We start from the raw sequence: 27,765 nt of genomic DNA on the forward strand, positions 1-27,765 counted from the left end.
GCGTTATTAAGTAAGGTGTGGAGGAGAGCAGATGATGTATCACATGAGGCCTAACAGCCCGAGTGGACCAGATGACAAACATGCAGATTTCAGCAAGCCCTTCTCATATCTAAGCAAAGCAGGTCAGCATACACTTAGTTGAAGGAGCCTGTTCCATACACAGTGATTTTATTTACTAACCGAGAAGGACTGTGGAATTGTGAGCACTGCATTTATAACAGTTTAAAATAAAGGGCAATTTAAAGGTTAAAGCATCAAAAGTAATCTTCTTAAGCTTCCTCCACTGCAGATTCAAATAAATTTGTAAGTTCTTCAGCTGAAACTGAGTGGTTGGTACTATAACCATTTTTGTTGCTCAGATACATACAGTTTTGTGGGCTCTGCGTATTTAAGTTAACTCTCCAAATGCTGAATAACAAATTTATAAGCTTATTAGATTGGTTTGGAGAAAGGCATCCAGGAGCTATCCAAATTGAGATAGAGAAAAATTAAAAACTTATCTCACGAGTATTTCAGTGAGCTGCATTGTCTTAAAAGGTCAATTAGCTTATAACTGACTTTTGTAGAAGGTTCTAGTAAATGTATAGACCTTTATCTAAAATTGAAACTTTTACAACAGGGCAGCTGGGGTGTTTCAAAATGGCATGAATTCTTGATTTTTATTGCACTCTTGGCAAAGTACCCACAGATAGTTGTGTGTTATGAAGCCTGAGCAAAATGTTAATGCCCACCAAGTTATCATTATGAGCAATTAGAGTAAAGGCATATGACCATCCAGGTTGTTTAAAAGCAGTTGTTTTACCTCAGTGGCATTTTCAGTAGGTTTGGTTTGCTTTCCATAAAATCGTGAAACGCGTTGCTGGTTCTGTCAGATTCTCAGAGATGTGAGCACACACTGACTGTGTACCTCCTGAGCCCTGGACATGTGAGTCATGTGGTGGTGCTGGAGGTTATAGCTCTTCCACAGTTTTGCAGAGGTTCCTGGGGAAGTCTAGACAGACACCTAGCCACAAGAAGTGGTGCTGGGGAGGGTGCATGACACTGGCGATGCTCACCAGAGGGAATGCCCAGTTCTTTTGTACATCCTGGAATATCTTTGAAAGCTGCTGCTGCCACTGATTGGTTGTTATTTGGATGAAGAAATGAGCAGGAAACATACTGTTTGTCCTCATTCCATAGTCAAATTTTGGGGTTTAGTAGGGATGAGCCAGAGATGAAGATGTAAGACAGCCTTGATGGAGTCAATTTGAGAAATCCTGGTGAGAAGTTTCTTTACTGGAAAATTTCATTGAGCTTTTAACATCCTATTAATGTACTGCTGTTGCCAAGAGAGATTTCACTATGCAGTTCCTAGGCTTATTTGGCTTTAGATTTTTTTAATAAAGCATGGAACATTTTATCCGGTGATTACGCCACAAGAACTTACTTAAGGAGCCAGTGTCATTAGTCATTCTCAGCTCTTAAACCTGCAGATCTGTCCGTGCTGTTTGTTTTGTAGTTAATGTTTGATTATTTCAGCCCCTGGTGCTGAGGGTATTTTCATAGTGAGATAGAGTAGACAGTGGCTGTTGGATTTCATAGACAATTTGAAGAAGGAAAAGATTGGTATGTGTACTGGCAGACTCTTTTCAGAAGCACTGCTTTGAAAGCTGGTTACATTTCATCAGCTTTCAAATACACTTTCATAGTTAAGCACTGACAACGCTGTAAGGGAAACATTGATGATCCTCCCCATTTTACAGGTGGAAAAACTGAAGCTTGCCTAATGGGTTATGCATGGGCTGCTGCCACAGGCCCTGTGCCATTAACCATGATGCTTTGTTGGGGAGTCAGGGCTCTTGTTGTGAACTTTTCTTGTTTTTCATTTTAAAGAAAAATGGTTTGAACAAAAGTAGAAAATACTCCAAGAATCACCATCATGTTAACCTCAATTAATAACTGATGTATTTCTTTCCATTTGTTTTATGCACTGTTGAGTTCACCAAGTGTCAGTGTGAAAGGGTAATATATACTACATTTATAATATTTTTATATTTATACATTTTTATAAATGGTTTAATCCTGCTTTTGGACATCAGAATGTATTTAGTTACTGCCATATTATTGGCTGAGTATTTTAATAAATAAAGTGAACCCAGAGTCAGAAATTTAACTTTTAATTCCTTTGTTTAGGTTCTCTGTCACTTGAAAAGTGACTTGAAATAAGTGATTTGAAATAAGGCAAGTTCCCTGACCTTTCTAGAAGTCAGATTCTTCATTTATAAATGGGGAGATAGGTCAGATCCTGGATTCTCTAACTATGGTTCCACAGAAATCCTAGGGGCTCGGAGTAGAAAGATCAACAGAGCAGGCAGGACCTTTGCCCTTCCTTCCACCTGTCCTTCAACCCAAACACCTGCACTGATAACGCCTACATAGTCAGGACCTGAGAACATCTAGAAAAGAGAATTCAGTGATTTTTTTTCATAAAGGAGTACAGAATTATTGGGCCAAATAATCTTGAAGTTCAGTGTTCCTATTAATCTTCTTCATAATATTTGTGGAAAGAGAGAATTAAAAGATAAGTTTATTTTGGTGCAAAAAAGACTGAAGTGTACAACTAGTTTTTTGTTCATTATAAACATATCTCCTGAACTTTTTGAAGGCCCTTTGTATTAAGTTGCTGAGGATTATGTACATTGTAAAGCGGTCTTCACCAGATAGAATGATAAACAAATTTGCCATGTTCTTTCAGATTATCTCAGAAGCATATAAGTCCAAAGGGAATTCCTGGTCTGTGTGGACAGTTCTAAAGCACCATTGAATTATTTCCTAGAAAATGTACCCTTGGAAGTCCTGTAGAACATGTCCCCTTTGACCTTATCCATGTTCAAATCCAGTTTGATGAAGTGTCAGGGAAGACTAGTAACAAGGGAATCCATGGTCCCTAGGGAAAAAATAATAATAATAATATGTGTTTGAATACTGTGGGATTTACCAATCATAGAGTTTCCATTTTCCGTGTTACCTCTAAAGTTTTGCATTTTGAGCTGATTGATTTGGAAGTCCCACCATCTTGATCTTTTCTCTTGCCTCTACAGAAGGAAGACTCGTGTTGAAAAATGAGGTGAATTAGTGCTCGGGATCTCAGGAACCCTGGACAGCTACATGAGGTGTTTAATACCTGCCCTGACCATCTTGCCAAACAAGTCTCCGCTCATGGGAGCTGACAGCATGAATGAGCCAAGGAGGGACAGTGTCCTGCCCTGTAGGAACAGTGACTGCTGACCTGCCGAGAGCGAGCTGGAGGCTGCATGTCGTCTGCCAGTACAATGAAGGAAGTGGTTTATTGGTCACCCAAGAAGGTGGCAGACTGGCTGCTGGAGCATGCCATGCCAGAATACTGTGAGCCTCTGGGACATTTTACAGGCCGGGATTTGATCAACCTAACCCAGGAGGATTTCAAAAAACCCCCCTTGTGCCGGGTCTCCTCCGACAACGGGCAGCGGCTCCTGGACATGATAGAGACCCTGAAAATGGAGCACCACATGGAAGCACACAAGAACGGCCATGCCAACGGGCACCTCAACATTGGTGTAGATCTTCCCACCCCTGATGGCAGCTTCAGCATCAAGAGTAAACCCAATGGGATGCCAAATGGGTATAGGAAAGAGATGATTAAGATCCCCATGCCAGAACCAGAGCGCTCCCAGTACCCCATGGAGTGGGGCAAGACTTTTCTGGCCTTTCTTTATGCACTTTCCTGTTTTATTCTCACCACAGTGATGATCTCGGTCGTCCATGAACGAGTACCTCCTAAGGAGGTGCAGCCTCCACTACCGGACACGTTTTTTGACCATTTTAACCGGGTGCAGTGGGCCTTTTCTATTTGTGAAATTAACGGCATGATCCTTGTAGGACTCTGGTTAATTCAGTGGCTGCTCTTAAAATACAAGTAAGTAAAGTAAAACGCAGAGAGAGAGATTCAATTATGGCAGGGTTTGCATTACAGACATCTAACTGTTATTTGGAAGTTAACATTTACCAAGCAATTGGCTTTAAAGTATATTCATTCCTATTTTCTTTTTATTTTTGAACAACACATCCTGTTGAACTAAATTAGGCTCTGGCATCTTTAAGGAAGTACAGTATTTGTTGCCAGTTTTATACAGAATAATGGGTAGGACCATTAGAAATGATGCTTTTATTTTTACTTTTTTACTTTTTATTTTTACGAAGAATGAAAACCTTCAAACATCTTCAGAAAGTACAGCTTGTTGAACAACAGATAAACCACTTAGTCCTGATTGGTGCTGTTAACCCATGAAATTGTTGATGATTGGCCTGAGCCCTATGACTGGCTGGGTAGCTTTTCCCACAGTCAGACAGCTGGACCTTAGCCATATGCACATAAAGATATTTCACACAGAAAACTTAGAGTAGCTATTCCAGAGTGACTGGGATTGTTGGGAAAATGATGTCCTCGGGGTATGCTGTCGCTTGGGTGGGTGTGATATAGATGAACCTGCTTGGATTTCCATCTTCTAGAATGTGTGGCACTTCAGGCAGCATGTGGCTGTTCTGTTCTAGTTTATTGGGATTGTACGTAGGCACCTCTTTTTAGCATCAGGTGAACACAGTTTTCACATCCCTTGCTCAAAACTTGGCATGGATTGCCTCAGGAAAGCTGAGTACTTGGGTTGCCTATAGCAGATTAAACCTACAGTACCCTTGTCGTTGGTGTGTGATTTCTCTCCTCAATGGAACATTCTTATGGCTTCCCTGCACAGAGGTTGGAAGCAATTTGTTTAAGGACTACATTTCTTTTTGGTCAAATGTGTTTCATGATCCACGGTTTGGTTGAATATTAATCATCTTAAGGAAACAAAAACAGACCATAAATCCTTGGTCAACTTTCTCTGACAGGAACAGTTTTGTCCTAGTATATTTTATAAGGACTGTGTTTTTTTAACCTTATAAATTATATGTCTATAAAAGGAAATAATGCAAGTCCTGACTCTGCGGGGAAGGACCCTCTTAACTTACACAAGTACAAAGAGAGGCACTTAAGTAGCCACTGTATATTTGGGGCTGGTTTGACAATCCTAGAGTTTAAGCAAAATTTGAAATAGAATTAAGGATCTGGACTGCATTTGATTTGGCGGAAAGTCTGTTTTTGTTGCTTTAGTTTTAAGAGGCTGAAAAATAGGAATAGACTTATATGACATGCTCAGAATTTCTCAAATACATTATTTTGTTTTTAATTTTTTAAAATTTATTTGAAAGAGTTACAGAGAGGCAGAGGCAGAGAGAGAGGTCTTCTGTCTGCTGGTTCACTCCCCAAATGGCTACAATGGCCAGGGCTGGGCCAGGTCAAATCCAGGAGCCAGGAGCTTCTTCTAGGTCTCCCACATGGGTGCAGGAGCCCAAGGGCTTGGGCCATCTTCTACTGCTTTCCCAGGCCATAGCAGAGAGCTGGATTGGAAATGGTGCAGCCAGGACTTGAACTGGCGCCCATATAGGATGCTTGCACTGCAGGCCGCGGCTTTACCGGCTATGCTACAGCAGAGGCCCCTCAATTACTTTATTTCAGCTACTAAGGTTCAATCTTGCTTTTTTGACTTTTAAATTTTTCCCTAAATGCCCCTTAAAAGAAATGCCAGTACTTTTTTTTTTTTTCCACAAAGACAAGGCCAACTCAATTTAATGCTTCCTGAGTTTTTTCCGATGTTTGTTGTTTTGTTTTTGTGAACTTGTTTTCTGGAAGAATTTACTGCCCTTGAGTATAAGTTTGAGTAAGGCATACCATGTACAAGTCCGAATCATTCACAAAGCTATAACTTTTAAATTATGTTATTCTTGGCTGGCGCCGCGGCTCACTAGGCTAATCCTCCGCCTTGCGGCGCCGGCACACCAGGTTCTAGTCCCGGTCGGGGCACCGATCCTGTCCCGGTTGCCCCTCTTCCAGGCCAGCTCTCTGCTGTGGCCAGGGAGTGCAGTGGAGGATGGCCCAAGTCCTTGGGCCCTGCACCCCATGGGAGACCAGGAGAAGCACCTGGCTCCTGCCATCGGATCAGCGCGGTGCGCCGGCCGCAGCGCGCCAACCGCGGCGGCCATTGGAGGGTGAACCAACGGCAAAAGGAAGACCTTTCTCTCTGTCTCTCTCTCTCACTGTCCACTCTGCCTGTCAAAAAAAAAAAAAAAATGTTATTCTTTAACAAAGCACATGTCCTCGCCATAGAACTAATTTTTTTTTTTTTTAATTTTGTTTATTTGAAAGTCAGAGTTACACAGAGGGAGGAGAGGGGGGGGGGTCTTCCATCCGCTGGTTCACTCCCCAAGTGACCACAACGGCCGGAGCTGAGCCGATCCGAAGCCAGGAGCCAGGAGCTTCTTCCAGGTCTCCCATACGGGTGCAGAGGCCCAAGGACTTGGGCCATCTTCTACTGCTTTCCCAGGCCATAGCAGAGAGCTGGATCAGAAGTGGAGCAGCTGGGTCTCAAACCTGTGACCATAGGGGATACCGGCGCTTCAGGCCAGGGCTTTAACCCACTGCGCCACAGCACCAGCCACAGAACTAATTTTTTTAAAGGTGTATTGCTGTGTATATTTTTCCCAGCAGAGAATTTTTCTCACTCTCATTATCTTTAAGCTGTCTAATTCCATGTTTCTCTGGTCCTTAGTGCCAGAACTAGTCATTTATTTCTTTATATTGTTGAGCAGCAGTAGACCAGTTGATTGTGTCTTAGAAAAAATTCACCTCATGCCGGGAAACAGGCAGCTTGGGCTCTGGCCCCAGCCTTGACCTGGCAGATCAAATTAGGGCCTCTCAGTCGAACAGATTTCCATTGTCGTATACAACTGTGTTCTGTCTGGTCCTAACATTACTGGATGGACCAGTTATGTTTGGATTTTATCAGGTTCTTAGCATTTTTGTCTGGAATACATTTAAGAGTTCTTTAAAGTCTTCTCTCTCATTTCTACGTGTGGCAGGGTTAGGAACATGGAAAATGGAAGCAGATTGGTAAAAGGATTCTGAATACCCCTACCCCTTCTCCCTCCACGGGACACATCCCAGGTTTCCAGTCTCCCTCCAGGAAACCTGTCCTCAGGTATGTGGCCCACCAGGCCTGTTAAGAGACATGGAGAAAAATATAAATGGGCAAGTGGAAAAGGTAGATATTGATGACCTTACCTTTCCCTGGTTCTTGTAGAGAACATTGAGATGTTTTGTAGTGTTGGGGAGACCCCCATGTTTCTAGTTGACTGGCTGTTGCAGTGTAGCAGTTTTATTTTGCTAGTATTTTGGAGAAATGGATACTTCTGGTTATAGGATACTCTTTTTAAGGAGAATTGACATCCTCTTTTTGTGTGCAACTCTTGGGAGTCTTGACCCTTCTCCCCAACCTGAGAGGTTGGCCACCTCAGAGCACACTTTACCAGTGTCTCAGAATTCAGACTGTCCCATTGGGATATTTTACTTTGACTTTGAGAATCCTAAAGCTCTTACAAAAAACCAGCCTATTCCTTTTCACTTTTTAGAGAAGAATCAGAGGATGAAACTGTAGAGGAAGACTTTTTAATTGGGAAGTGAGATGTTTGAGCAACATTCCAAGCAACAAATTCTTTAACCAGGGGCCGGCGCTGTGGCGCAGCAGGTTAAAGCCCTGGCCTGCAGCGCTGGCATCCCATATGGGCACCGGTTCTAGTCCCGGCTGCTCCTCTTCCGACCCAGCTCTCTGCTACGAGCTGGGAAAGCAGTGGAGGATGGCCCAGGTCCTTGGGCTCCTGCATCCACATGGGAGACCTGGAAGAGGCCCTGGCTCCTGGCTTTGGATAGGCGTGGTCCCAGCCATTAAAGCCATCTGGGGGTGCACCAGTGGATGGAAGACCCCTCTCTCTCTGTAACGCTGTCTTTCAAATAAATAAAATAAATCTTTTTAAAAAAAACACTTTAACCAGATATTTGATATACTGAATTTATGACATTGTGACACTTGGTTCTATCCTTATGTAGCATTCAGTTTTGTTTTACTGTTAATGTAGGTTTTGCTTTTTTGTACTGGAAAATTTTCCCCCTCTTTTCATTCTTAACATCTGTCCTGATGTCTGTATGTGTATATGTTTATATACACACATATCCACATGGGATTTCCATGACATTGCAGAGTCAAGCCACAATAATACTTTTCTTGAGAACTTCTTTAGTTTTTAAAATTGTAAACAAAGTAGTATCCCCTTTTAAATTTGGACTTTTATGCCAGTGACTAGGGAAATTTCCTGAGAAGTCTCTACATCTGTGTCAGACTTCATGGCAAAACAGGTATCTCTTCTTTTAAGAAAGCATGATGAAGAATAATTAAGCTTCATGTTTGATAAAGCCTGAGAACTTGAGGACGTTCTTGCATGGTTGAATCATGGCTAACACGGTGCCTGCTGCGTGTGATGCTTGTAGCCGAACTCAACTGGGACCCTGGATAACCTCGACAAAAGGTGGCCAAGCAGCCACATAGTAGAATTTCCAAGTCACAGGTTTTCTAGACAGCAGGGAAGCCATTGCCATGTGGCATGGTGATTATCGGTACCTCCAATGCAACTTATGTAAAACCAGACTTGGTAGTGACTTCTTCCAACTTATTCTTCCCCTGTCTGCCAGTGACACTTCTTGGAAACCTAGGAGAAGTGGTCATTGCTTTTTCTCCAGAGTCACCAAGTACTGTCAGTTCTAATTTTGCCAGTTTTGATTTCAGGCCCATCTCCTCTTTCCATTCTTATAGAATGCCCCGTGGGGATGCTTTAGATGAAGAACCAGCTCTGTTGGCATGAAGCTCGAGGTTCTTCACAGTCCAGTCCCAGTCTCTCCTACCTTCTTTCCCACTTTTCCACAGATACATTGTACTCATATCTCATTCCAGGCTTTTAGGGTGTGTGTGTGTGTGTGTGTGTAGTTTCTTCACTGCTGGATTCTCAGTTTCTCAAGAGAAAACCACTGGATCCCATCCCTCATTCATCTTTATTCCACTGTGCCTGATACAGAGCCTGGCACACAGAAACACATAGAAAATGCTCATTTAAAACCCATTCAATTCCTAGCCACTGATTAGAGGACACCCTTCTCCAGGTTATATTATGGCCAGGGCAAGGAACAAATCAAACTATGATACCAACTAGCATGAGAGAAAATGAGAAGAGTAAGATCGTATAAATGGCTGGCCAATATTGGAGATAGTGTGGAGGCGGGGGACATTTCAGATTGAGTGAATAGCAAAGGCCTACAGTGAGGTCACTGTTGAGCGGACGCTGGATCAAACAAGGAGGAAGGCCTGCAGGCGTTGAGGGAAGGGACACCTATGCAGGAGACACAGTGAATGCAGATGTCTGCGGCTTGCTTGAGCACCAGCAAGGCTCGTGTGGCCCGGTTAGCTGGGGGGTGCTGGGACACAGGAAGTCAGCAGTCAGCAGTTTGGGAGCAGCAGATCAGGGGACCATCCTGGGTCAAGAGTGCGGATTTTATCACAACTATGGTAAGTCACTGGAGGAGAAAGACACGAACACATCCATGCAATGAGAAAATGACTATGGCTGCCGTAATAGAGTAGGGAAGCAAGAGTCAAAACAAGAGACTGGTCTGGATGCCATTGCAATAGTCCAGGTGGTGGGAGAGGAAGGCAATTTAGACTGTTAATGTTGTGTGATGAGTGTGTTTTGTGCTGGGTGGTGAGGAGGATGGGCTGTTTCTAGAAACCATGACTTTTGTTACACTTTTAGATCTGCTTATCTTTTATATATAGCCACAGGACTGGCTTCTGTTGCATGTCTTTCTCATAGGAGGCTTTTGAGTCTCTGTGGTCCCTTGATTTTTATGAAATGGATTTAATGGAGAGATAGAACTGATTCCCCATTAATCAACTAGAATAGGGTGGGGGTAGGGTGGATTGTGTAAGGAATGATTACATATTGTGGAGGTATACTGATCCTTTGGGGGCGAAAAGATTTGAAGAAGAGAGAAGGGCACTACTGGACAGTGGAGATACAGGATAGAGTCCAGAGAGCTTAATGGGAGAGGGCTTTGGGTGTTAGGGCAGAACTTTCTCATCCGTAAACATTGACGTCCTCAGGGAGAATGGAAATGGTCACCGAGTGGATTCTTTGCAAACTGACCCCATGCCGAAAAGGGAAGGAACTGAAGAAGGGAAATGGTGCTGACAGATCCTGCGTAGGACCTGGCGTGATGTCTATATTTGGAACTGCTTCATAGGCCTTGTTGATCCTGCAGGAAGGAACAGATAAAACTTTCCAGTGTGGCTTTTCTGAGATTGTACTCTGAGAGTACTGGGGAGGGCCTGGAGAAGGGTCAGTTTAAGATGTTTACCAGGGTTGCATATGTTATGTTCAGTCATTTTGGGAAACACTCACTTTGTATTTTAATCTCTGGTAAAGGCTGTGCTTTGGGGGCCTTGTTTGTTGGCGTCTGCCTACATAGCATTTACGTCTCTTATTTGAAGGAAATCTAATTTCCAGGACCATAGTCACTGGACTGATTGGCAGCTGTTTCTGTTTTATGCTAATTTAATTGTTTTGGGTTTGTGTTTTATTCTGCAGACCAGGCTCTCCACTAACATCTATTTTTTGTCTTACTCTATTTTTTTTTTTTTTTTTTTTTTGACAGGCAGAGTGGACAGTGAGAGAGAGAGACAGAGAGAAAGGTCTTCCTTTTGCCGTTGGTTCACCCTCCAATGGCCGCCGCGGTTGGCGCGCTGCGGCCGGCGCACCGCGCTGATCCGATGGCAGGAGCCAGGTGCTTCTCCTGGTCTCCCATGGGGTGCAGGGCCCAAGGACTTGGGCCATCCTCCACTGCACTCCCTGGCCACAGCAGAGAGCTGGCCTGGAAGAGGGGCAACCGGGACAGGATCGGTGCCCCGACCGGGACTAGAACCCGGTGTGCCGGCGCCGCAAGGCGGAGGATTAGCCTAGTGAGCCGCGGCGCCGGCGTCTTACTCTATTTTAACTGACACTGTTTCTTTTCACATTTACTTGGTTAGATTAGAATATTTTTTCCTCTTCCAATTCTAAAGGTAGTTTATACGACCATAGATACTGTCACGTTTTTGCCATTATTTTTATATCATTGATGGATGTGATTAGGTAAAGTTCTTAAAAGCACTTGACATGGAATACGGGATATGAAGCAGGTCTCTCAGGGTTCCTAGTAAATAGAATTTATTTTGTAAGTTCCAGAAGAGCCCCCCTTGAGATCATTTCACTTTGTTATAAATTAGCCTTTTACTGTAGACCACAAGGCTAGTCTCTAATGGAACTTCAGAATGCCTTTATTTTTAGCTCTTGACCAAGAATTATTTGAGACTGTGTGCTAGGGATGCAGCAACAAGCAAAACAGTTGCACAGAAATGATATTCTGGGGGATTTTTGTTCTTGGGGAAGTATTTTACATTTTGAAAACGTGTTGTCTAAACTCCATCCAGGTAAAAAGCTCTCAGGAGGGCAAAATTCCCTCAAGTGCCTGTAGCATTTTTGGACACCTCTCCCGTTACTTAATTGGCCAACAAGCTGTCATTATCTCATCTCTTAGTCTCTATTCCTTCTACATTTGTAGCTGCATCTGTTAGTTGTATACTTACTCAACATCTGTTTCATTCTGTTCTTTCTCATACATGTTGTCAGAAACCATTTTCACCCTATTGAGGAGACAGATTCCAAAGCTGTTTTGGTTTGAGTGTCAAGAATTTCTTCACATGCATTGTGTCACTTAATTGAGTCAGTCTTTAAGTAGTGCTGTTCTCTTCTGTCAGCGAAGGTAACGGAGACTCGCAGAAGCTGTTGAGTTGTTCAGTGTCCTACTGTGGCCTATGTTGGGACTATGTGCTCTTAGTATAAATCCAGTCTAGAAATTCCCTGGTTTAACAAGCACTTGTCCTCATCAGCATATTTTCTTAGCAGATCCTTGGCATAGAATCCATGTACATAGGACAGACAGAAGAAAAACATCAGTTTTTCTGAGATTAAGGTTTAAGTGTTGGATTCCATCTGAAAGACACTTGGATGTGCCCCAGAATGGCCCTGCCATCCTGAACATTGTCACATCTGGCCGCTTCCCTGTAAGATGTCTAAAATGTGCTCTGCTCTGTCCTAGCTGCCATGTACTGTAACCCTTCAGTGTGGCATAGGCCCTACTCATGCCAGTTCTGGAACTACCCTTGCCACCAGCTTTGGTCATGCTTCCCCACTGAAGACCACTGACCATGTATGACAGTTATGCCGACTCCCCACTCCTCCTATTTCTAGCAAGTCCTGAACCCTCCCATCAATTCTGACCTATCTCTGAACAAGCTCAGGGCCTGGGCTAAGATCCTTCCTTTCCTTTCCTGGGACCTTCCCTGCCCCTTCTCTCCCCAGATCCTCTGGGCTTCTGCCTTGTGTCCTCCTTTCTTTTACTGGGGTGTGGGGGCATCATGTGGAGTGGGGAAGAGTGTTCCAGGGACTCAGTGGTAGATGTGCTCCCAGATTATTGCTTGCTTCTTTTTTTTTTTAAACTTTTATTTAATGAATATAAATTTCCAAAGTACAGCTTATGGATTACAATGGCTTCCCCCCCACCCCATAACTTCCCTCCCACCCGCAACCTCCCCTTTCCCGCTCCCTCTACCCTTCCATTCACATCAAGATTCATTTTCAATTCTCTTTATATACAGAAGATCAGTTTAGTATATATGAAGTGAAGATTTCAACAGTTTGCCCCCACATAGCAACACAAAGTGAAAAAATACTGTTGGAATACTAGTTATAGCATTAAATCACAATGTATAGCACATTAAGGACAGAGATCCTACATGATATTTTTAAAAAATTTATTAATTTTCTATGCAATTTCCAATTTAACACCAGGTTTTTTTTTTTTCATTTTCAATTATCTTTATATACAGAAGATCGATTCAGTATATACTAAGTAAGGATTTCATCAGTTTGCACCCACACAGAAACACAAAGTGTAAAACTACTGTTTTAGTACTAGTTATAGCATCACTTCACATTGGACAACACATTAAGGACAGATCCCACATGGGACGTAAGTACACAGTGACTCCTGTTGTTGACTTAACAATTTGACACTCTTGTTTATGGCGTCAGTAATCTCCCTAGGCTCTAGTCATGAGTTGCCAAGGCTATGGAAGCCTTTAGAGTTCACCGACTTTGATCTTATTCCAACAGGGCCATAGTCAAAGTGGAAGTTCTCTCCTCCCTTCAGAGAAAGGTACCTCTGTTCTTTCCAATGGGATCTCACTCGCAGAGATCTTTCATTTAGGTGGTTTTTTTTTTTTTTTTTCCAGAGTGTCTTGGCTTTCCATGCCTAAAATACTCTCATGGGCTCTTGAGCCAGATCCGAATGCCTTAAGGGCTGATTCTGAGGCCAGAGTGCTATTTAGGATATCTGATCCCTGTTAAATATAAGTGTGGGAAAAAGAGAGGGAGGAGATGTACAATTTGGGACATGCTCAATCAGACTTGTCCCAAATGGTGGAGTTAGAAACGTGCCAGGGGATTCCAATACAATCCCATCAAGGTGGCATGTACCAATGCCATCTCACTAGTCCAGGTGATCAATTTCAGTTCACAACTGATCACTCTGATAGGTCTAAGAGTCAAAGGGATCACACAAACAAGACTAGTGTCTGCTAATAATAACTGATAGAATCAAAAAGGGAAAAAACGATCCAACATGGGAAGCGGGATACACAACAGACTCATAGAATTGCTTGCTTCTTTTTTCACATTAGCTAGCAAGTAATCTTAGCTGCTTTCACATTTTCTCATTTTTTCCAATTTAGATCTCATGACCATTACTGGCCTAAACCCTTGAAATATATTGAAAGAGAATTTACTCTGGGTCACTTCTTAAATTTAGTAGTCCCAGCAATTTGACTTTCAAGTTACCATAAATATTATTACAATGGTCCTTTTTGAACTGAAAAGATAAAAAGGAAAAAGAGAGAGAGCACGCGCAAAATAACAGATTCAGAGTAAATGATAGTTTTCATGAATTAATTTTTATTCATAATACTAAGTAATGTATGAAGGTATTTCCAAAGATTAATGGAATGTGGATTTAAAAGATAAGCTTAGGGGCTGGTGTGCCCCTGCGGTGCCCGCATCCCATATGGGTGCTGGTTCTAGTTCTGACTGCCCCTCTTCTGATCCATCTCTCTGCTATGGCCTGGGATAGCAGTAGAAGATGGCCCAAGTCCTTGGGCCCTTGCACACTCAAGGGAGACCTGGAAGAAGCTCCTGGCTTCAGATCAGCTCAGCTCCAGCCATTGCGGCCATTTGGGGAGTGAACCAGTGGATGGAAGACCCTTCTCTCTGTCTCTCCCTCTCACTGTCTGTAACTCTACTTCTCAAATACATAATCTTTAAAAATAAAGATAAGCGGGACCGGCACCATGGCTCACTTGGTTAATCCTCCTCCTGTGGTGCCAGCATCCCATATGGGTGCCAGGTTCTAGTCCCGGTTGCTCCTCTTCCAGTCCAGCTCTCTGCTGTGGCCCGGGAAGGCAGTGGAGGATGGCCCAAGTGCTTAGGCCCCTACACCTGCATGGGAAACCAGGAGGAAGCACCTGACTCGTGGCTTTGGATCAGTGTAGCTCCGGCCATAGTGGCCATTTGAGGGGAGAACCAATGAAAGGAAGACCTTTCTCTCTGTTTCTCTCTGTGTGTCTAACTCTATCTATAAAAAGAAAAAAAAAAGATAAGCTTATATTCATGCAGAAAGTTTTGAAATCCATGTGTATTTGGAGTCTTCTAAAAGTTCATGGAAATTAGAACTAACAGGTAAGCTTATTTTGGAGAAAAAACATTTTGAATAGCACATATAACTTTTTTCAAAATCTTTATTTTCCATGAACTTTTAGAAGACCCATTGTGTAGTCTTAAATATTAGAAAAAAAGATCATGGCCTGATTGTGCCCCCAAGAGTTCATGTGCTGGAAACATAATCTCCAAATTCTTATGAGTATGTTGGTAATATTTGGAGGTAGAACCTTTGAAATACACGTAGGATTAGATGAGGTCTTAAGGGTGGGGACCCCCGCATCCAGGGCCTTTTAGGAAGAGAGCCACACTCACCAGCACACTTGCTGATTTTGCAATGTTTCGTCTTCTGCCACATCGCAGTGCGTTAAGTCCTTACTAGATGCTGAGCAGATGCTGGAGCTTGGACTTCCCAAGCTTCCAGAACTATGAGCCAAATAAACTTATTTATAAATGCAGCATTCTCAGATATTCTAACAACAGACAACAAGCAGAAAGAAGAGATCTGTCACTCACCAGGGACAAATAATTCTGATATTTAGGTTCATACCTCTATTGACAGGTTTCTGTATATGCTCATAAACAAGTAGTCTGTGTACCAGTATATGCATATTTCTAGATGCTCTCTTTTTCCTCTTGTTTACGAGATGCCCAGGGATTGTTTCTTTCCCACTTCTTAGCAAACCATCACTGATGTCTGATTATTCGTGATATGATTTAGGAGTCACCACATCTTCTACTAGCCTGTTGGTTTCCATGACAGAGGGAGTTAAGCATGCGGTTTTATTGTAAATCATAACACTTGAAGATCATCCTTAATTTAGATTCTGGCAGCTACCTACTTACAGTAACTTTTTTTATTTTTTATTATTTTAATTAATATTTAAGATTTTATTTATTTATTTGAAAGGCAGAGTTACAGAGAGGCAGAGGCAGAGAGAGAAAAATCTCCGATCTGCTGGTTACTCCCCAGATGGCCACCATGGCCAGAGCTGGACCTATCCAAAGCCAGGAGCTTCTTCCAGGTCTTCCACGTGGGCACGGGGCCAAGGATTGGGACATCTTCCACTGCTTTCCCAGGCTATAGCAGAGAGCTGGATCAGAAGAGGAGCAGCCAGGACTCCAACTGATGCCCATGTGGGATGCTGGCACTGCAGGCAGTGGTTTTACCCTCTACACCACAGTGCTGGCCCCCTTACAGTAACTTTGGACAGATTTCTTAGCTACTATAGTCGCAGTGCTTCCTCACCTATACCATGAGGGACAGTTGTTCCTCATTATCAGCAGAGGATTGGTTCCAGAACTCTATGCACCTATCAAAATCCATGGATGCTCAAGTCCTTTCATAAAATAACATAGGATTTGCAGATAACGTACACATGTGGTCCAGAGATGACTGCTAATACCTAGTACAGTGTACATGCTGTGTCGGTATTTGGCGTGCTATATTGTGTAGGGAATGATGACAAGGATGGCAAAGTCTGCACACACTTAGTTCACTGGGTGTTTTCCCTCTGCAGTTGGGTCAGTCTGTGGATGCAGAGCCCAGCTTAGAGAGGACCGACTGTAATAGTTTCTCAAATAATAGTTGCTAACATATATTGAGTGGAATATTACGCTGATTGTGAGACTTGAATGAGATCATTCGTCTGAAGCATTTGAGAGAACTTGGCATCCTCGTGGTTCCCAGCACGGCCACTCCTGCCCCCGTGTTAGTTAACGGCATCTCTGGCCTTCTTGGTTCTCAGGCTGAACACTGGGGTCTTGTCTTGATACCTCTTCCACTCCACATCTGGTTTCTGCAGGTTTTGCCCTTCTCACCACCCCTTGCAGCCGAAGTCTGACCACCACCATCTCTTACCTGAGATACTGCAGGAGCTTCCTGCAGATAATCTCTGTGTCTGCTCCTGGAGCCCCCGAGCCACGTCTCTGTTGGGCACACGCAGAACATGGCCCTGCCAGGGTTAGTTTACATACTCAAGTATGTAAACTTCACCCAGTGTGAAAGCCAGTGTCCTCTTGGTGACTGAGGAGTCCTACCAGGCCTCGTCGCCTGATGCTCTCTGCTCCCTGAACCCCTCGCGGGTCAGCAGATACCTACCATGGTGGTCGATGGTATCTCCCCTCCAGACCTCCTCATGGTTAACAAAGGAGGAGACTCTCTGACCAGGTAAGCCCTGAATTGTGACCTCCCTTTCCCCAGTGGCACTCTGGCTTTGTTTTACCTTTTGTCCTGTATCTATCATGTTGTGTATTTTACTTGTTTATTGTCTGTCCCCTCCACAAGAATATAAATAACCACCATGAGGCAGGCTTCTTGTCCATTCTGTTCACTGCCTACAGTAATGCCTAGAAAACACACACACACATGCATACATACACACACACATTCTATGAATGAATACCTAACAATAATAGCTGCTCATACATATTGAATGTTGCACCATGCTAGTTATTTTGCCTAGAATTCAATGCGTGTTAGCAACTGCTAGTGATATATATGGTTGTTACTGTTTGAGAAACTCTGTTAAAATGAGAGTGTGTTAATTTTAAGGATAATCCACTCACCAAAGAGCAAACACTAATTGATCACTTCTGCTGGCTGTGGTACTTCTGTTGGTAGACTAAAATATCAAAAAGAAATACTACTCCTTTTGTCTTGTACAATTTTATGTGGTATTTTTTGGAGAATACCTAATTTTAATTACTCATTGTCTCAAGTACATAATGTTTTCTTTAGTATCTCATGGGGTAACTTTTTTTCTTAATTTATGTTATAGTAACCCATGAAATAATAATAGTTTTTTAAAAGACAATTTAGGAACAGTGTTTTTTTTTTTTTTTTTTTTTTTTTTTTTTTTTTGACAGGCAGAGTGGACAGAGAGAGAGAGACACAGAGAGAAAGGTCTTCCTTTGCCGTTGGTTCACCCTCCAATGGCCACCACAGCCGGCACGCTGCAGCCGGTGCACTGCGCTGATCCGAAGGCAGGAGCCAGGTGCTTCTCCTGGTCTCCCATGCGGGTGCAGGGCCCAAGAATTTGGGCCATCCTCCACTGCACTCCTGGGCCACAGCAAAGAGCTGGCCTGGAAGAGGGGCTACCAGGACAGAATCCGGCGCCCCAACCGGGACTAGGACCCGGTGTGCCGGCGCCGCTAGGCAGAGGATTAGCCTATTAAGCCGTGGCGCCGGCTAGGAACAGTTTTACAATGGGGTCTATTCTTGGCAGATTTCCCAAACCAGTATGGATTATTTCCTGAACCTAGTCAACTATTGGACTATATTACAGACTTGCTACACAGGATTTAGGAGAAAAAAAACTAAGCTTTTTTTTTTTTTTTTTTTTTTTTTTTTTTGTAAAGCAGCTTATTGGAAACCTAAAGACCTGGGTTTTCTGTCATTGACTCCATGGCCCCAGCCTAGTACTTAAACTCTTCACACCTTGATTTTTCCTTTTATAAAATGGGACAGTAATGTGTGCTGCAGGAATATGGGTAAAATAATGAATATCAAAGATGGAAGTGCCTTTGAGTTGAATTTTAAAAAGGCAAGCACTGTGTGTATGAATACATTACTGAGCTAGTTGCTTGGGTGTGCATCAGACTGCCAACCTCCCTGAGTTCAGTGGGTGCCCAAAAATATGAAACAAATTCTCAATTTTCCAGGAGTCTTAAGTTTGACTTTTTTTTTTCTCTGTGACATTTAACCCTGTTCTTTTATTTGTTTTACTAACTTGGCCTTGGAACTTTTTTTCCTAAAGCCCTGAAATAAACCCTGGGTTTTCATAATCTTTTATCTGGAACTGCTGAGACTGGCTGGAAAACTCATACAGGACCATGAGGACACAGGAGAGAAGAGAGAAAGCAGAGCCCAGTCCCCGTCTCTGGGGCTTTACCTTCCTGCTTGTTGAGGGGAGGGGTCTCGGTGAATGTTTTAAATCAAAATGTGACTGCAGAGTGAGCATCAGGGCAGGTATAGGAGAAAGGTTGCAGGGCAAACATGGAGATAAATAGGAAAAGACTATCACAGGGAATGAACACAAAGCAAGCGCCACAGAATGGAGCTGTATGGTATTCCCTGTATTACAGATCACTCACGTCTCACTGGGACTATAGGATGATGAGGGTACAGCTCTGTGGGAGTTTTTTCTGATAAAGGGATTGGGACATCGCCTTCGTGGGTAATGACGATACCAATCTCACTATTGAGAGTTCCAGAAATAGAAACAAAGTGCCAGAGTGAACAGAGGATGAGGTGGCTCTGTCCAGATGGGAACTTCTCGAAGGCATGAAGCGGATGGATAGGATTGTAAGAGGGCAGGATAATGAGGGAACCAGGGGAGGAGACTGGCAGGCATGTGGGAGAAACTGAGGTTGTGTTTTGGGAACATGATCGATTCCTTTTGTCCTGGGCCAAGCAATTCTTGTCTATGAGATATTAGACAGAAGAGGTGGCTGAGAGTCATGTCAAATTGGAGCCCTGCAGGGAGTTTGGGGAGTTTGGACTTACAGTGGTGGCGAGCGACGTTCACAATCCAAGGCATTGTGAGCTAATAGCAATGAATTAATGGGTGGAAAGAAGTTAGCTTCCATAGAATGTGGGAATTTGGGGGCTCATGGAGGAGCCTTGTCAGGAGTCTGGCTGCTGTTCTGCAGCATGAATTTTGGGGAGATATGTCCATGCTGCCCTAACAAAATAAACATAGCCTGGGTTGGTTGTGAACAACAGAAATTGACGTCTCACAGTTCCAGAGGCTGTGGAGTTCAAGAGCAAGGCTTTGACTGGTTGGCATCTGAGGGCCCCTCCCTGGCTCACTGAGAACACCTGTGTCCTCACATGGTGGAAGAGGCTGGCTAGGCCTCTTTTATGAGGCACTAATCCTGTGAGGAACAGACATTCAGACCCTAGCCAGTGGCTAAAGCAGTATTGGGACAACATGTAGAAAGAAGGTAATTTGGAGTTTCAGGTGAGATAAGAATGTTGAGAAATGGATGATACTGCTCAATAACTGAACGTATAAAAGTAGTAATTAGCAAATTAACTCATCACAGGTGTCAACAGTGAAAAAGTGACATTTGATTTTGGATGTCTATGTTAGTAGAAGGATTCTTTTCAGTACTTTAGTGACTAATATAGTTATTAAAGTATCAAATTGCTTATTTTACAGAATTCTGGTCAATATAAAATAGGACATAAAACACCAACTTAGTGAAAATTTGAGTCAAGTAGCTTTTGTAATATAACTGAAATACGAAGAATGTTCATCCATAGGTCATCAAAATTGGGATTTCTTCCATAATGTAAAGCAGTTTCTTGGATATTTTTGTCTTGCATGATGTATTTCCATTTAAACTCTCTGAGCTACAGTTTTCCCAGCTGTAAAATCAGGATCATAGCCGTGCATTGCTGGCTTGTTTTAAGAACTGAGTGGGCCAGAGCTTGGCGTATAGGAGAAATTTGGCAAAACAGTTGCTGCTGTTCATACCACCCCTGAAGAAATATATCCGTAAAAACAACAACAACAACAACAAGGTTTTAGTTGTGTGGTCATTGGCTCTAAAGAAAATTACTTTGTTTTTCTAACCTCTTACATTTAGAAGCAAATGTTTAAAGAAAGTATAGGTAATGAATAGCCCAATGCCCCATTCTTGGTCCTATTTCATAGCCTTTCTACTAATGTCTAGTCCATTTCTCTGATTCATAAGCAGTGTCCATTTTCTCCCCTCGCTGTTGAGGAAGCTAAGTTTGAAGGAAATTGATCGAGATGGCCAAGGTCACTAAGTGTTAGAGTTAGAGCCAGCACCTGAGTACAGACACAGCTCGATGACGCATTGTCCACGTTTCACATACGGAAGTCACTGGCTGAATCGCGCACCGGCTCTCATGGCACTGCATGAATTTCCATCTCCTCGTCTCTGGGTTCCACTGCATGTGCTTTGCCTTGTGTGCTGCCCCGGATTTGCAGTTGTTGTTTAATTCCACTGCTGTATATCGGAGCCAGTTTGTTTCTAAAAGCCACAGCTTCCTTAAACAGCTCAGAGACCAGGTCTGAGCATGAAGAATTGGTCTGTCTGCCTGCTGTGGAGTTGTTGAAAGAGACAAGTTGTGTAAAACAGACCTCCCTGTATTTCAGTCTCACTCCAGCACCTTAGTTTCTTTCACCATTTGTATGTTAGAATTTTAGACTGTCATACCAAACACCAAAAACATTGTAATACTGCTATTTACCTTATTTGGTTTTTTTGTTTGTTTGTTTGTTTTTTGAGATGGAGAGAGGGAGGGAGGGAGAAGAGGTAAAGAGAGAGAGAGATTGACAGACACTAACTGATAGAGCTCCCATCCACTGGTTCACTTCCCACATGCCGGGTCTGGCCAAAGCCAGGAGTCTAGAATTTTGTTCTCCCACGTGGGTGTCAGTAACCCAAGTATTTGGGCCATCACCTGTCACCTCCCTGGGTGCACGTTAACAGGAAGCTGCAATTGGGAGTGGAGTGGAGAATCCAACCAAGTGCTCAGATGTGGGATACGGGCATCTTAACTGATGTCTTAACCGAACCCACACCCCTACCTCTGCTGTTTTAAAACTAATCTTAATCAAGTGCTGAGCACTTTTTCCTTTTTGAATAGGGGATATTTAAGATATTTAACTAAGTCACCTGTACTGGAAATAGTCTACCGTTATAGCAAACCTTTATACTCTATAGAATATTAGTACTTTTATTCATCTTCCCTTGACATTAGATTTCATAGGTGTTTTTCTTTGCTCCCAGAAAAAGTGGTAATGAACATGCGCCCAAAAACAAGTTTGGGAGAAGACTAGCTAACTAGCCAAGCACAGGTCCCGGAGACATAGTCACTGTAAAGTGTGAGCAGGGGGGAAGCAGACTTCTCCCCAACATGAAAGGAGAGGCGTGCATCCCAGCAGAGTGTCCTGTGCTTCTGAGAATTCCATCATGCATCTTCTGTTTTGGCATTTGCTTCAAGCCTTGTAATAGCTCATTAGTATTTCTTCTGTGATTTTCTTTTATAACACATGTCGAGCTTTTAAACTTTTAAGTAAATAAGAATTCTAAATGTATGAGATTTTTTGGTTAAGGGAATGAATATCCACAGTTTCATACAATTCTTTGAAACACTTTTTTGTTCTGCCTTTTTAAGTTTATGATAACAGATTGTTGTTTAACCTTATACAAAACAATTTTGAAAAGAAAAAAGATTTAAATAAATTCTAAAGATCAAAAAATTGTTAGAAACAGCCACATCCAACTTGTTACCCTATTGTCAACATTGACAAATTCACAAGGATAACTTCATTTGAGTTTTTCACTTCAAGTCAAATATTAAATGGGACTGAGCCATCAATATTTTCCTTTTATTCATTCTCAGATAATTATGAAATAATTTCATTGGTACTCACATGTGATTCAAATTTGAGATAAATAGTTTTTGGGGGCCAGCGCTGTGGCGTAGTTGGCTAAGCCTCCACCTGTTGCACCAGCATCCAAAATGGGTGCCAGTTCATGTCCCAGTTGCTCCTCTTCTGATCCAGCTCTCTGCTTATGACTTGAGAAAGAAGTGGAAGATGGTCCAAGTGCTTGGGCCCTTGCACCCACATGGGAAACCCAGAAGGAGCTCCTGGTTCCTGACTTAAGATAGGCCCAGCCCCAGCCATTGGGGCCATTGGGGAGTGAACCAGCAGATGGAGGACGTTTCTCTCTGTATTTCCCTCTCTCTGTCTGTATCTCTACCTCTCAAATACATAAATAAATCTTTTTTTTTTAAAAAGGTAACTTTAAAGAACAGAAGTATTTATTGGGGTTTATATCTATCTTTCTCTATGAAATGATCAGGCAAAATTATTTTAAGCTCACAATCTTTCCAAATGCAATAATTTTATTATCCTTCCTTTAAAAAGGTCAACAGATATAGACTTGACAGTTTTTTCCTGAGCATTTCTTTTTTTTTAAAGATTTATTTATTTATTTGAAAGGCAGAATTAGAGGCAGAAAAAGAGAGAGAGATCTTCCATCTGCTGGTTCACTCACCAGTTTGCCGCCACGGCCAGAACTGTGCAGATCCAAAGCCAGGAGATGGGAGTTTGTTCTGGGTCTCCCATGCAGGTGCAGGGGTCCAAGCACTTGGTCCATCTTCTACTGCTTTCCCAGGCCATAGCAGGGAGCTGGATCGGAAGTGGAGCAGCCAGTACTTGAACTGGTGCCTATATGGGATGCCAGCACTCCAGGCAGCGGCTTTACCCACTATGCCACAGTGCCAGCCCCTGTCCTGATTGTTTTTTGTATAGTTCAAGTGAGATTGCAAACAATTCCTACTTGTTTATAGAGGATGGCTAAAGGGAACTTTTTGTTTTTAAGAAAGATGACAATTTTACTGTCCAACTCATGGTGGTATTTCTTTCTTGGTATTCTCAACAAAGGCATTTATAGACTAGTATTTTTCCTCGGGTATTGTCCCTCATTGTATTGTTCAATTATAAAGTGCTTTTCATTGTACTTGAAATTAGAGACTTGTACCTTTCTAAGACAGCTTAATGTCAATACCTTCTTGTGTCTGGAGGTGTCATACATAGCTTCACTAGAAGAAAATAGACCACTCCCATGGTAAACAGTTCTGACCTAGTTGTAGAAGTCTAGGTATGGTGATGAAATACCCAAATTCTTCTCAAAAAGCCCAGTGAAATTACATGGACTGAGTAGGTTGGAATGTGACATGGATATAGTTGCATGCTTTTTAAAATTTCTTTTTTTTTCACTCAAGTAATGGTAGCACTTTGTTCCTTTTATTCAAGTGAGACAAATGCTCCTCTCACTACCACACTTCAGTAGGCACGCCTGTCTTGCATAATAATATACCGATACCATACAATTATAGAGTGACTGAATGTTGAATATTGTAAGAGGAAGGCCTATCTACTGTTTCTGAATTTTTCTTGTTTATTTAAGCCAGGTGGTCTTAGGCCAAGAAAAACTTGAAACTTGAATTCCCCAAGGTTGCAGAAGAAGAGACCCAGAGGATAGTGATTCTGGCCTGGCCTGTGGTAGAGTAGAATAGGAGAAAGGGAGAGAAGGAAGGAGTGTTCTTGTCCAGGACTCACTTAGGTTTACCTTCATGAGATTAAGTAAATTTGATATTTATTAGGAGAAGTTATCAGATTCAGTATACATGTTTAGCTGTGTATACAACATAATTTTAATGCAATCCACTTATAAAAGTATTTCCAATTGTTGCTTACATTTGTATTCATCCATATAACTTACACACTTGATAGCTACCATTTATACCTACCTTATGGTAAGGATTTTCCATCCATTATTCTTAATGCTCTTAATCTTATTTTACTGATAACTTCTCTGAATCTCAATTTCCTTTTCTGTCCTGCAGCTATATAGTATTTAGGGATTAGGATGGGAGTTGGATGTTGTTGAATAGATTCTTTTCTTGGCATCACCTTGCCTCAGAGAATCAGTGTCTGAAGTGTGTGAGTAAAATTTCTTAATGACTTTGACTCATTAAATGGCATAAATGTTTTAAATTCTCATTCTATTGTTACTCAGGTTTTCTGAACATCTTCCCTTTTCTGACAGAAAAACTCTCTAAATGTGTAGCTGTAGATACTCAGTGGGCCTGACCTGACAGAGTTCGGTCCACTTGTGTATCAGTTGAATGTCAACTCAAGATAACATTTAACGTTTCATGAAACCCTCATGAAACCTGGGCAATTGACAGTGATTTAAACTCTTTTGGCCAGTAAGTATTTTTTTTTAAATCACACACATACACACACACACACACACACCCCACATTATTCTGCAACTCCTTTTCTTAATCTGCTGTTTTATAGTTATAGCATTCTGGTTTCAAGCTTGCAAGTAGTTTTTTGGATTTGTTTGTCTTTTTGGGTCATTGCAAACATAAAGTTAATGAACCTGCAGAACTTCTTGACTGAGAATCTGCCCTGTTTTTCCCTTTTTCTAGGTCTATTATTAGCAGAAGATTTTTCTGCATAGTTGGCACGCTGTACCTGTATCGGTGTATTACAATGTATGTAACCACACTCCCAGTACCCGGTATGCATTTCAACTGTTCTCCGAAGGTAAATTGTTCCTCACTGTAATTTCCTTTCTGTTTGTTTCTCCTTTTGCCCTGGGGCCCTCTAAGGCCAAAAGTGAAAATTTCTTCAAAGTACAGTCCCTCCATTCTCATCTTGGAGTGTTAGTGAGCAGTGGGGCCAGGCAGCCTCACCCATCTCACAATTTCCAAGTCCTGACACTGCTTCCCAGCTGGGGAAATTTGTGGGCTAGTTAGCATGTTAGAAGCAGTGGAGCTTTGTTTGTGGGTGTAGCACTTTGGTTTCCTGCCAGACTTCTAAAATATCACGCACTCCCCCCTGACACAGATCCAGAGCCTTTGTGTGCTTTCTTCCTCTCTTAGATGGAAAGCTCAATCTCAAATGATTTTTTTTTTCTTTTTCCTTCTATTAATCTCCATAGTAGAGCAAGCAGGAGAAAAATATCCATATGCCTTTGCAACACTCCACCAATTCAAATAAGATCACTATTGTCAGGAGGTACCTTTTGCCTTGTTGATCTTCTCTAGTAGGATAGAAATTTTTTAAAAATAAACCTTGTTTCTCACTTACAATTTCTAGCTTCCCATCAGATCCCCATGGCACTCTTTACCCCCTAAAATTTACTTAGGATTTTTAACTAGGGAGCTGGTTGGAACTTTATGAAATAGCAAAGGTTATAAATTTTAAAATGTTTGCATACATTAAAACTTGGTAATACAGTAAGAAACAGAAGAAACTAATTTCTTGTCTTGATGTTAGCAGGAGAAAGTGTGGAAGACTTTGTTGTGTCTGACATTATTTCTTTGCATTGCACCTATATTGGCAAAAGAGCCATACTCTTTCAGTCTCCTTCAGTCTCATTCCTCTGTGCTTTTGTACCTTCTGAAAGAAACTTTCCTTCCTTCCTTCTTTCTTTTTTCTTTTCCTTCTTCTTTTTCTTTTTTTTAAAAATTCTTTCTGATAGACGCTTTGGAAATGGGGCTGAAAAAAACCTCCCTGGAGTTTTTAAGTGATGTCGTGATCATAGAAAAAGTTGGGTCCCTTTAGTTTGTGTACTGTGGTCCTCCTTCCTTCCTAGAGCTATTTTTGTGCCTCCACAAGTGGCTAGATTCTTAACTCTTGTCTGTTTTTTGTCAAACGCTGCTTCCTTTACCCTAGAGAAGCTGTCATGGAGAATGAATGTTCCCAACATTCCTTTCCTCTGTGTCAGCAGTCCTGCTAGTCTCTATCTCCTGCTGTTTCCTGAGCCCTTCCAAAGAAGCCAGCCTCACATCTTTTCCATCCTCTATGAAAGCTTTCAAGCACTTGCTCATCTTCAACTCCTGGGTCGCAAGAAATCTCATGGTATCATTGAAACTTCGGTGATGTAGGCTCCCGCTGGGAGGCTGGCTTGATAAAAGCAGCGTTTTGTCGGTAGTGAACCGACGTTGTTGACACATGTCTAAGTTCAGTGCAGCTACATTAAAAAGTCTGTGCATTGGGAAATTTGACTGCCGGGGATAGAATGTCAAATATGGGTTCTGGCTAAGTACACACTGAAAATGGACTCAGAAGTTGAGGGGCTGTGCTGTGCAGCCCTTCTGCTTCTCTTAGTCTAGCCCTGTTGCTTCTTGAGAACCTCTGTAATTCCACCCAGTTGCTGTTAGGGCCCAGACTGTGGTGAACCTTTAGGCCGTGAGCATGAATCACTGGTCTATCTCACCAAGATCCTGTGGCTAAGAATAGCTTGTGGTTGTCTTGGTAAAGGCAGAGGTAACAGCAGGAACAGTGCACAAATGCTCAACTCAAATGTGTCATTTATTTATTGTGTTGCCAGAAATCCCCACTGAGCCCATCATTCCATGACAGAAGGGAGTGAAATACTAGCACATCCTAGCAAAAATTAGTGGTTAAAACTCACTAAATCTGATTCCCTCTTTGGTAAAATAGGACTCTTGGAAGAAAGGATTCAGGATACAATTTCACAATTCTAGAAAGTTTTAAATGTACACCAAAGTGGAAAAGCTGCCATCAGGAACCCTTGTATGCCCAACAGCTAGATTTAATAATTAGCAGTATTTGTCTATTTTTTCTTTTTCTTTTTAATGTATTTTAAAATAACTCCCAGGCAACACTATTTCATTTCTGTGTAAGTTAGTACGCATCTCAATACTGTGAACATTTTATTGCATAGTCATAATGCTAATGGTATTCAACCAAAGTAATACTAATTCTTTGATATCCACAAATACCAGTTCATGGAGAATACTGATTTCTAAAATGCCTTTTGAATTATTATTAAAGTTGGTTTAACTAAATTAGAATCTAAAGCCTTTACAACTGCTAGTTCTGTCTCTTCAGTCTACAACTCTAGAGCAGTCCTTCTCCTTTTTCCCTCCCTGCCAGCAGCTTGTGGAGATAAGATCAGTTGTCATGGAGAACATGTGGTGCGCTTTACCTGTTTGTTTCATTATGGTGCCAGTTAGCTTGTGCCTCTCTCCTCCATAGTTCCTCTGAATTGCAGTTTGGCTCTTGAAACTTAATTACATTCAGTAATTCAGATTACATTCAGATTCCTTTTGCAGGTAGATTGAAAAGATTTCCAACAAAGAGTTGGAAAAGGCCTTGAAGGCTGGGTACTGCCCCATGCTTGGCAAGTCAAGCTTAAGAAATCAGCAGTCAGGCAAGGAATCCATACTGACTAGAGATCAGTGTCAGAGGGAAGAAGGGCAGTACTTGAGAGAGAAGTCAGAGACCAACTTTGTGCACTTGACAGTCTCACCTGGGTCTTAGAGAACCAGAACCGAAAGGAATTTTATTGCAAGGCACCCAATCCAATGTTCAGCTTGATATCCACATCATTAATGTCTCTTAGAACCATTGCATGGGGGATTGGTGT

At 42.2% G+C, this 27,765-nt stretch overlaps 1 protein-coding gene across 9 annotated transcripts in view; it reads left to right on the forward strand.

The window, feature by feature from the left end:
- SGMS1 (sphingomyelin synthase 1) overlaps positions 1-27,765 on the forward strand; it is a 465,134-nt gene that overhangs the window by 416,241 nt on the left and 21,128 nt on the right. For all 9 annotated transcript variants that reach the window (XM_062215295.1, XM_062215298.1, XM_062215297.1 and 6 more), the window contains 2 exons: positions 3,081-3,934; positions 24,794-24,911. In XM_062215295.1, the coding sequence (XP_062071279.1) occupies positions 3,294-3,934; positions 24,794-24,911 (759 nt within the window). In that variant the 5' untranslated portion in view covers positions 3,081-3,293. The remainder of the gene's footprint in view (positions 1-3,080; positions 3,935-24,793; positions 24,912-27,765) is intronic.

This window comes from Lepus europaeus, chromosome 17, assembly GCF_033115175.1.
Source record: "Lepus europaeus isolate LE1 chromosome 17, mLepTim1.pri, whole genome shotgun sequence".
NCBI lineage: Eukaryota > Metazoa > Chordata > Mammalia > Lagomorpha > Leporidae > Lepus > Lepus europaeus.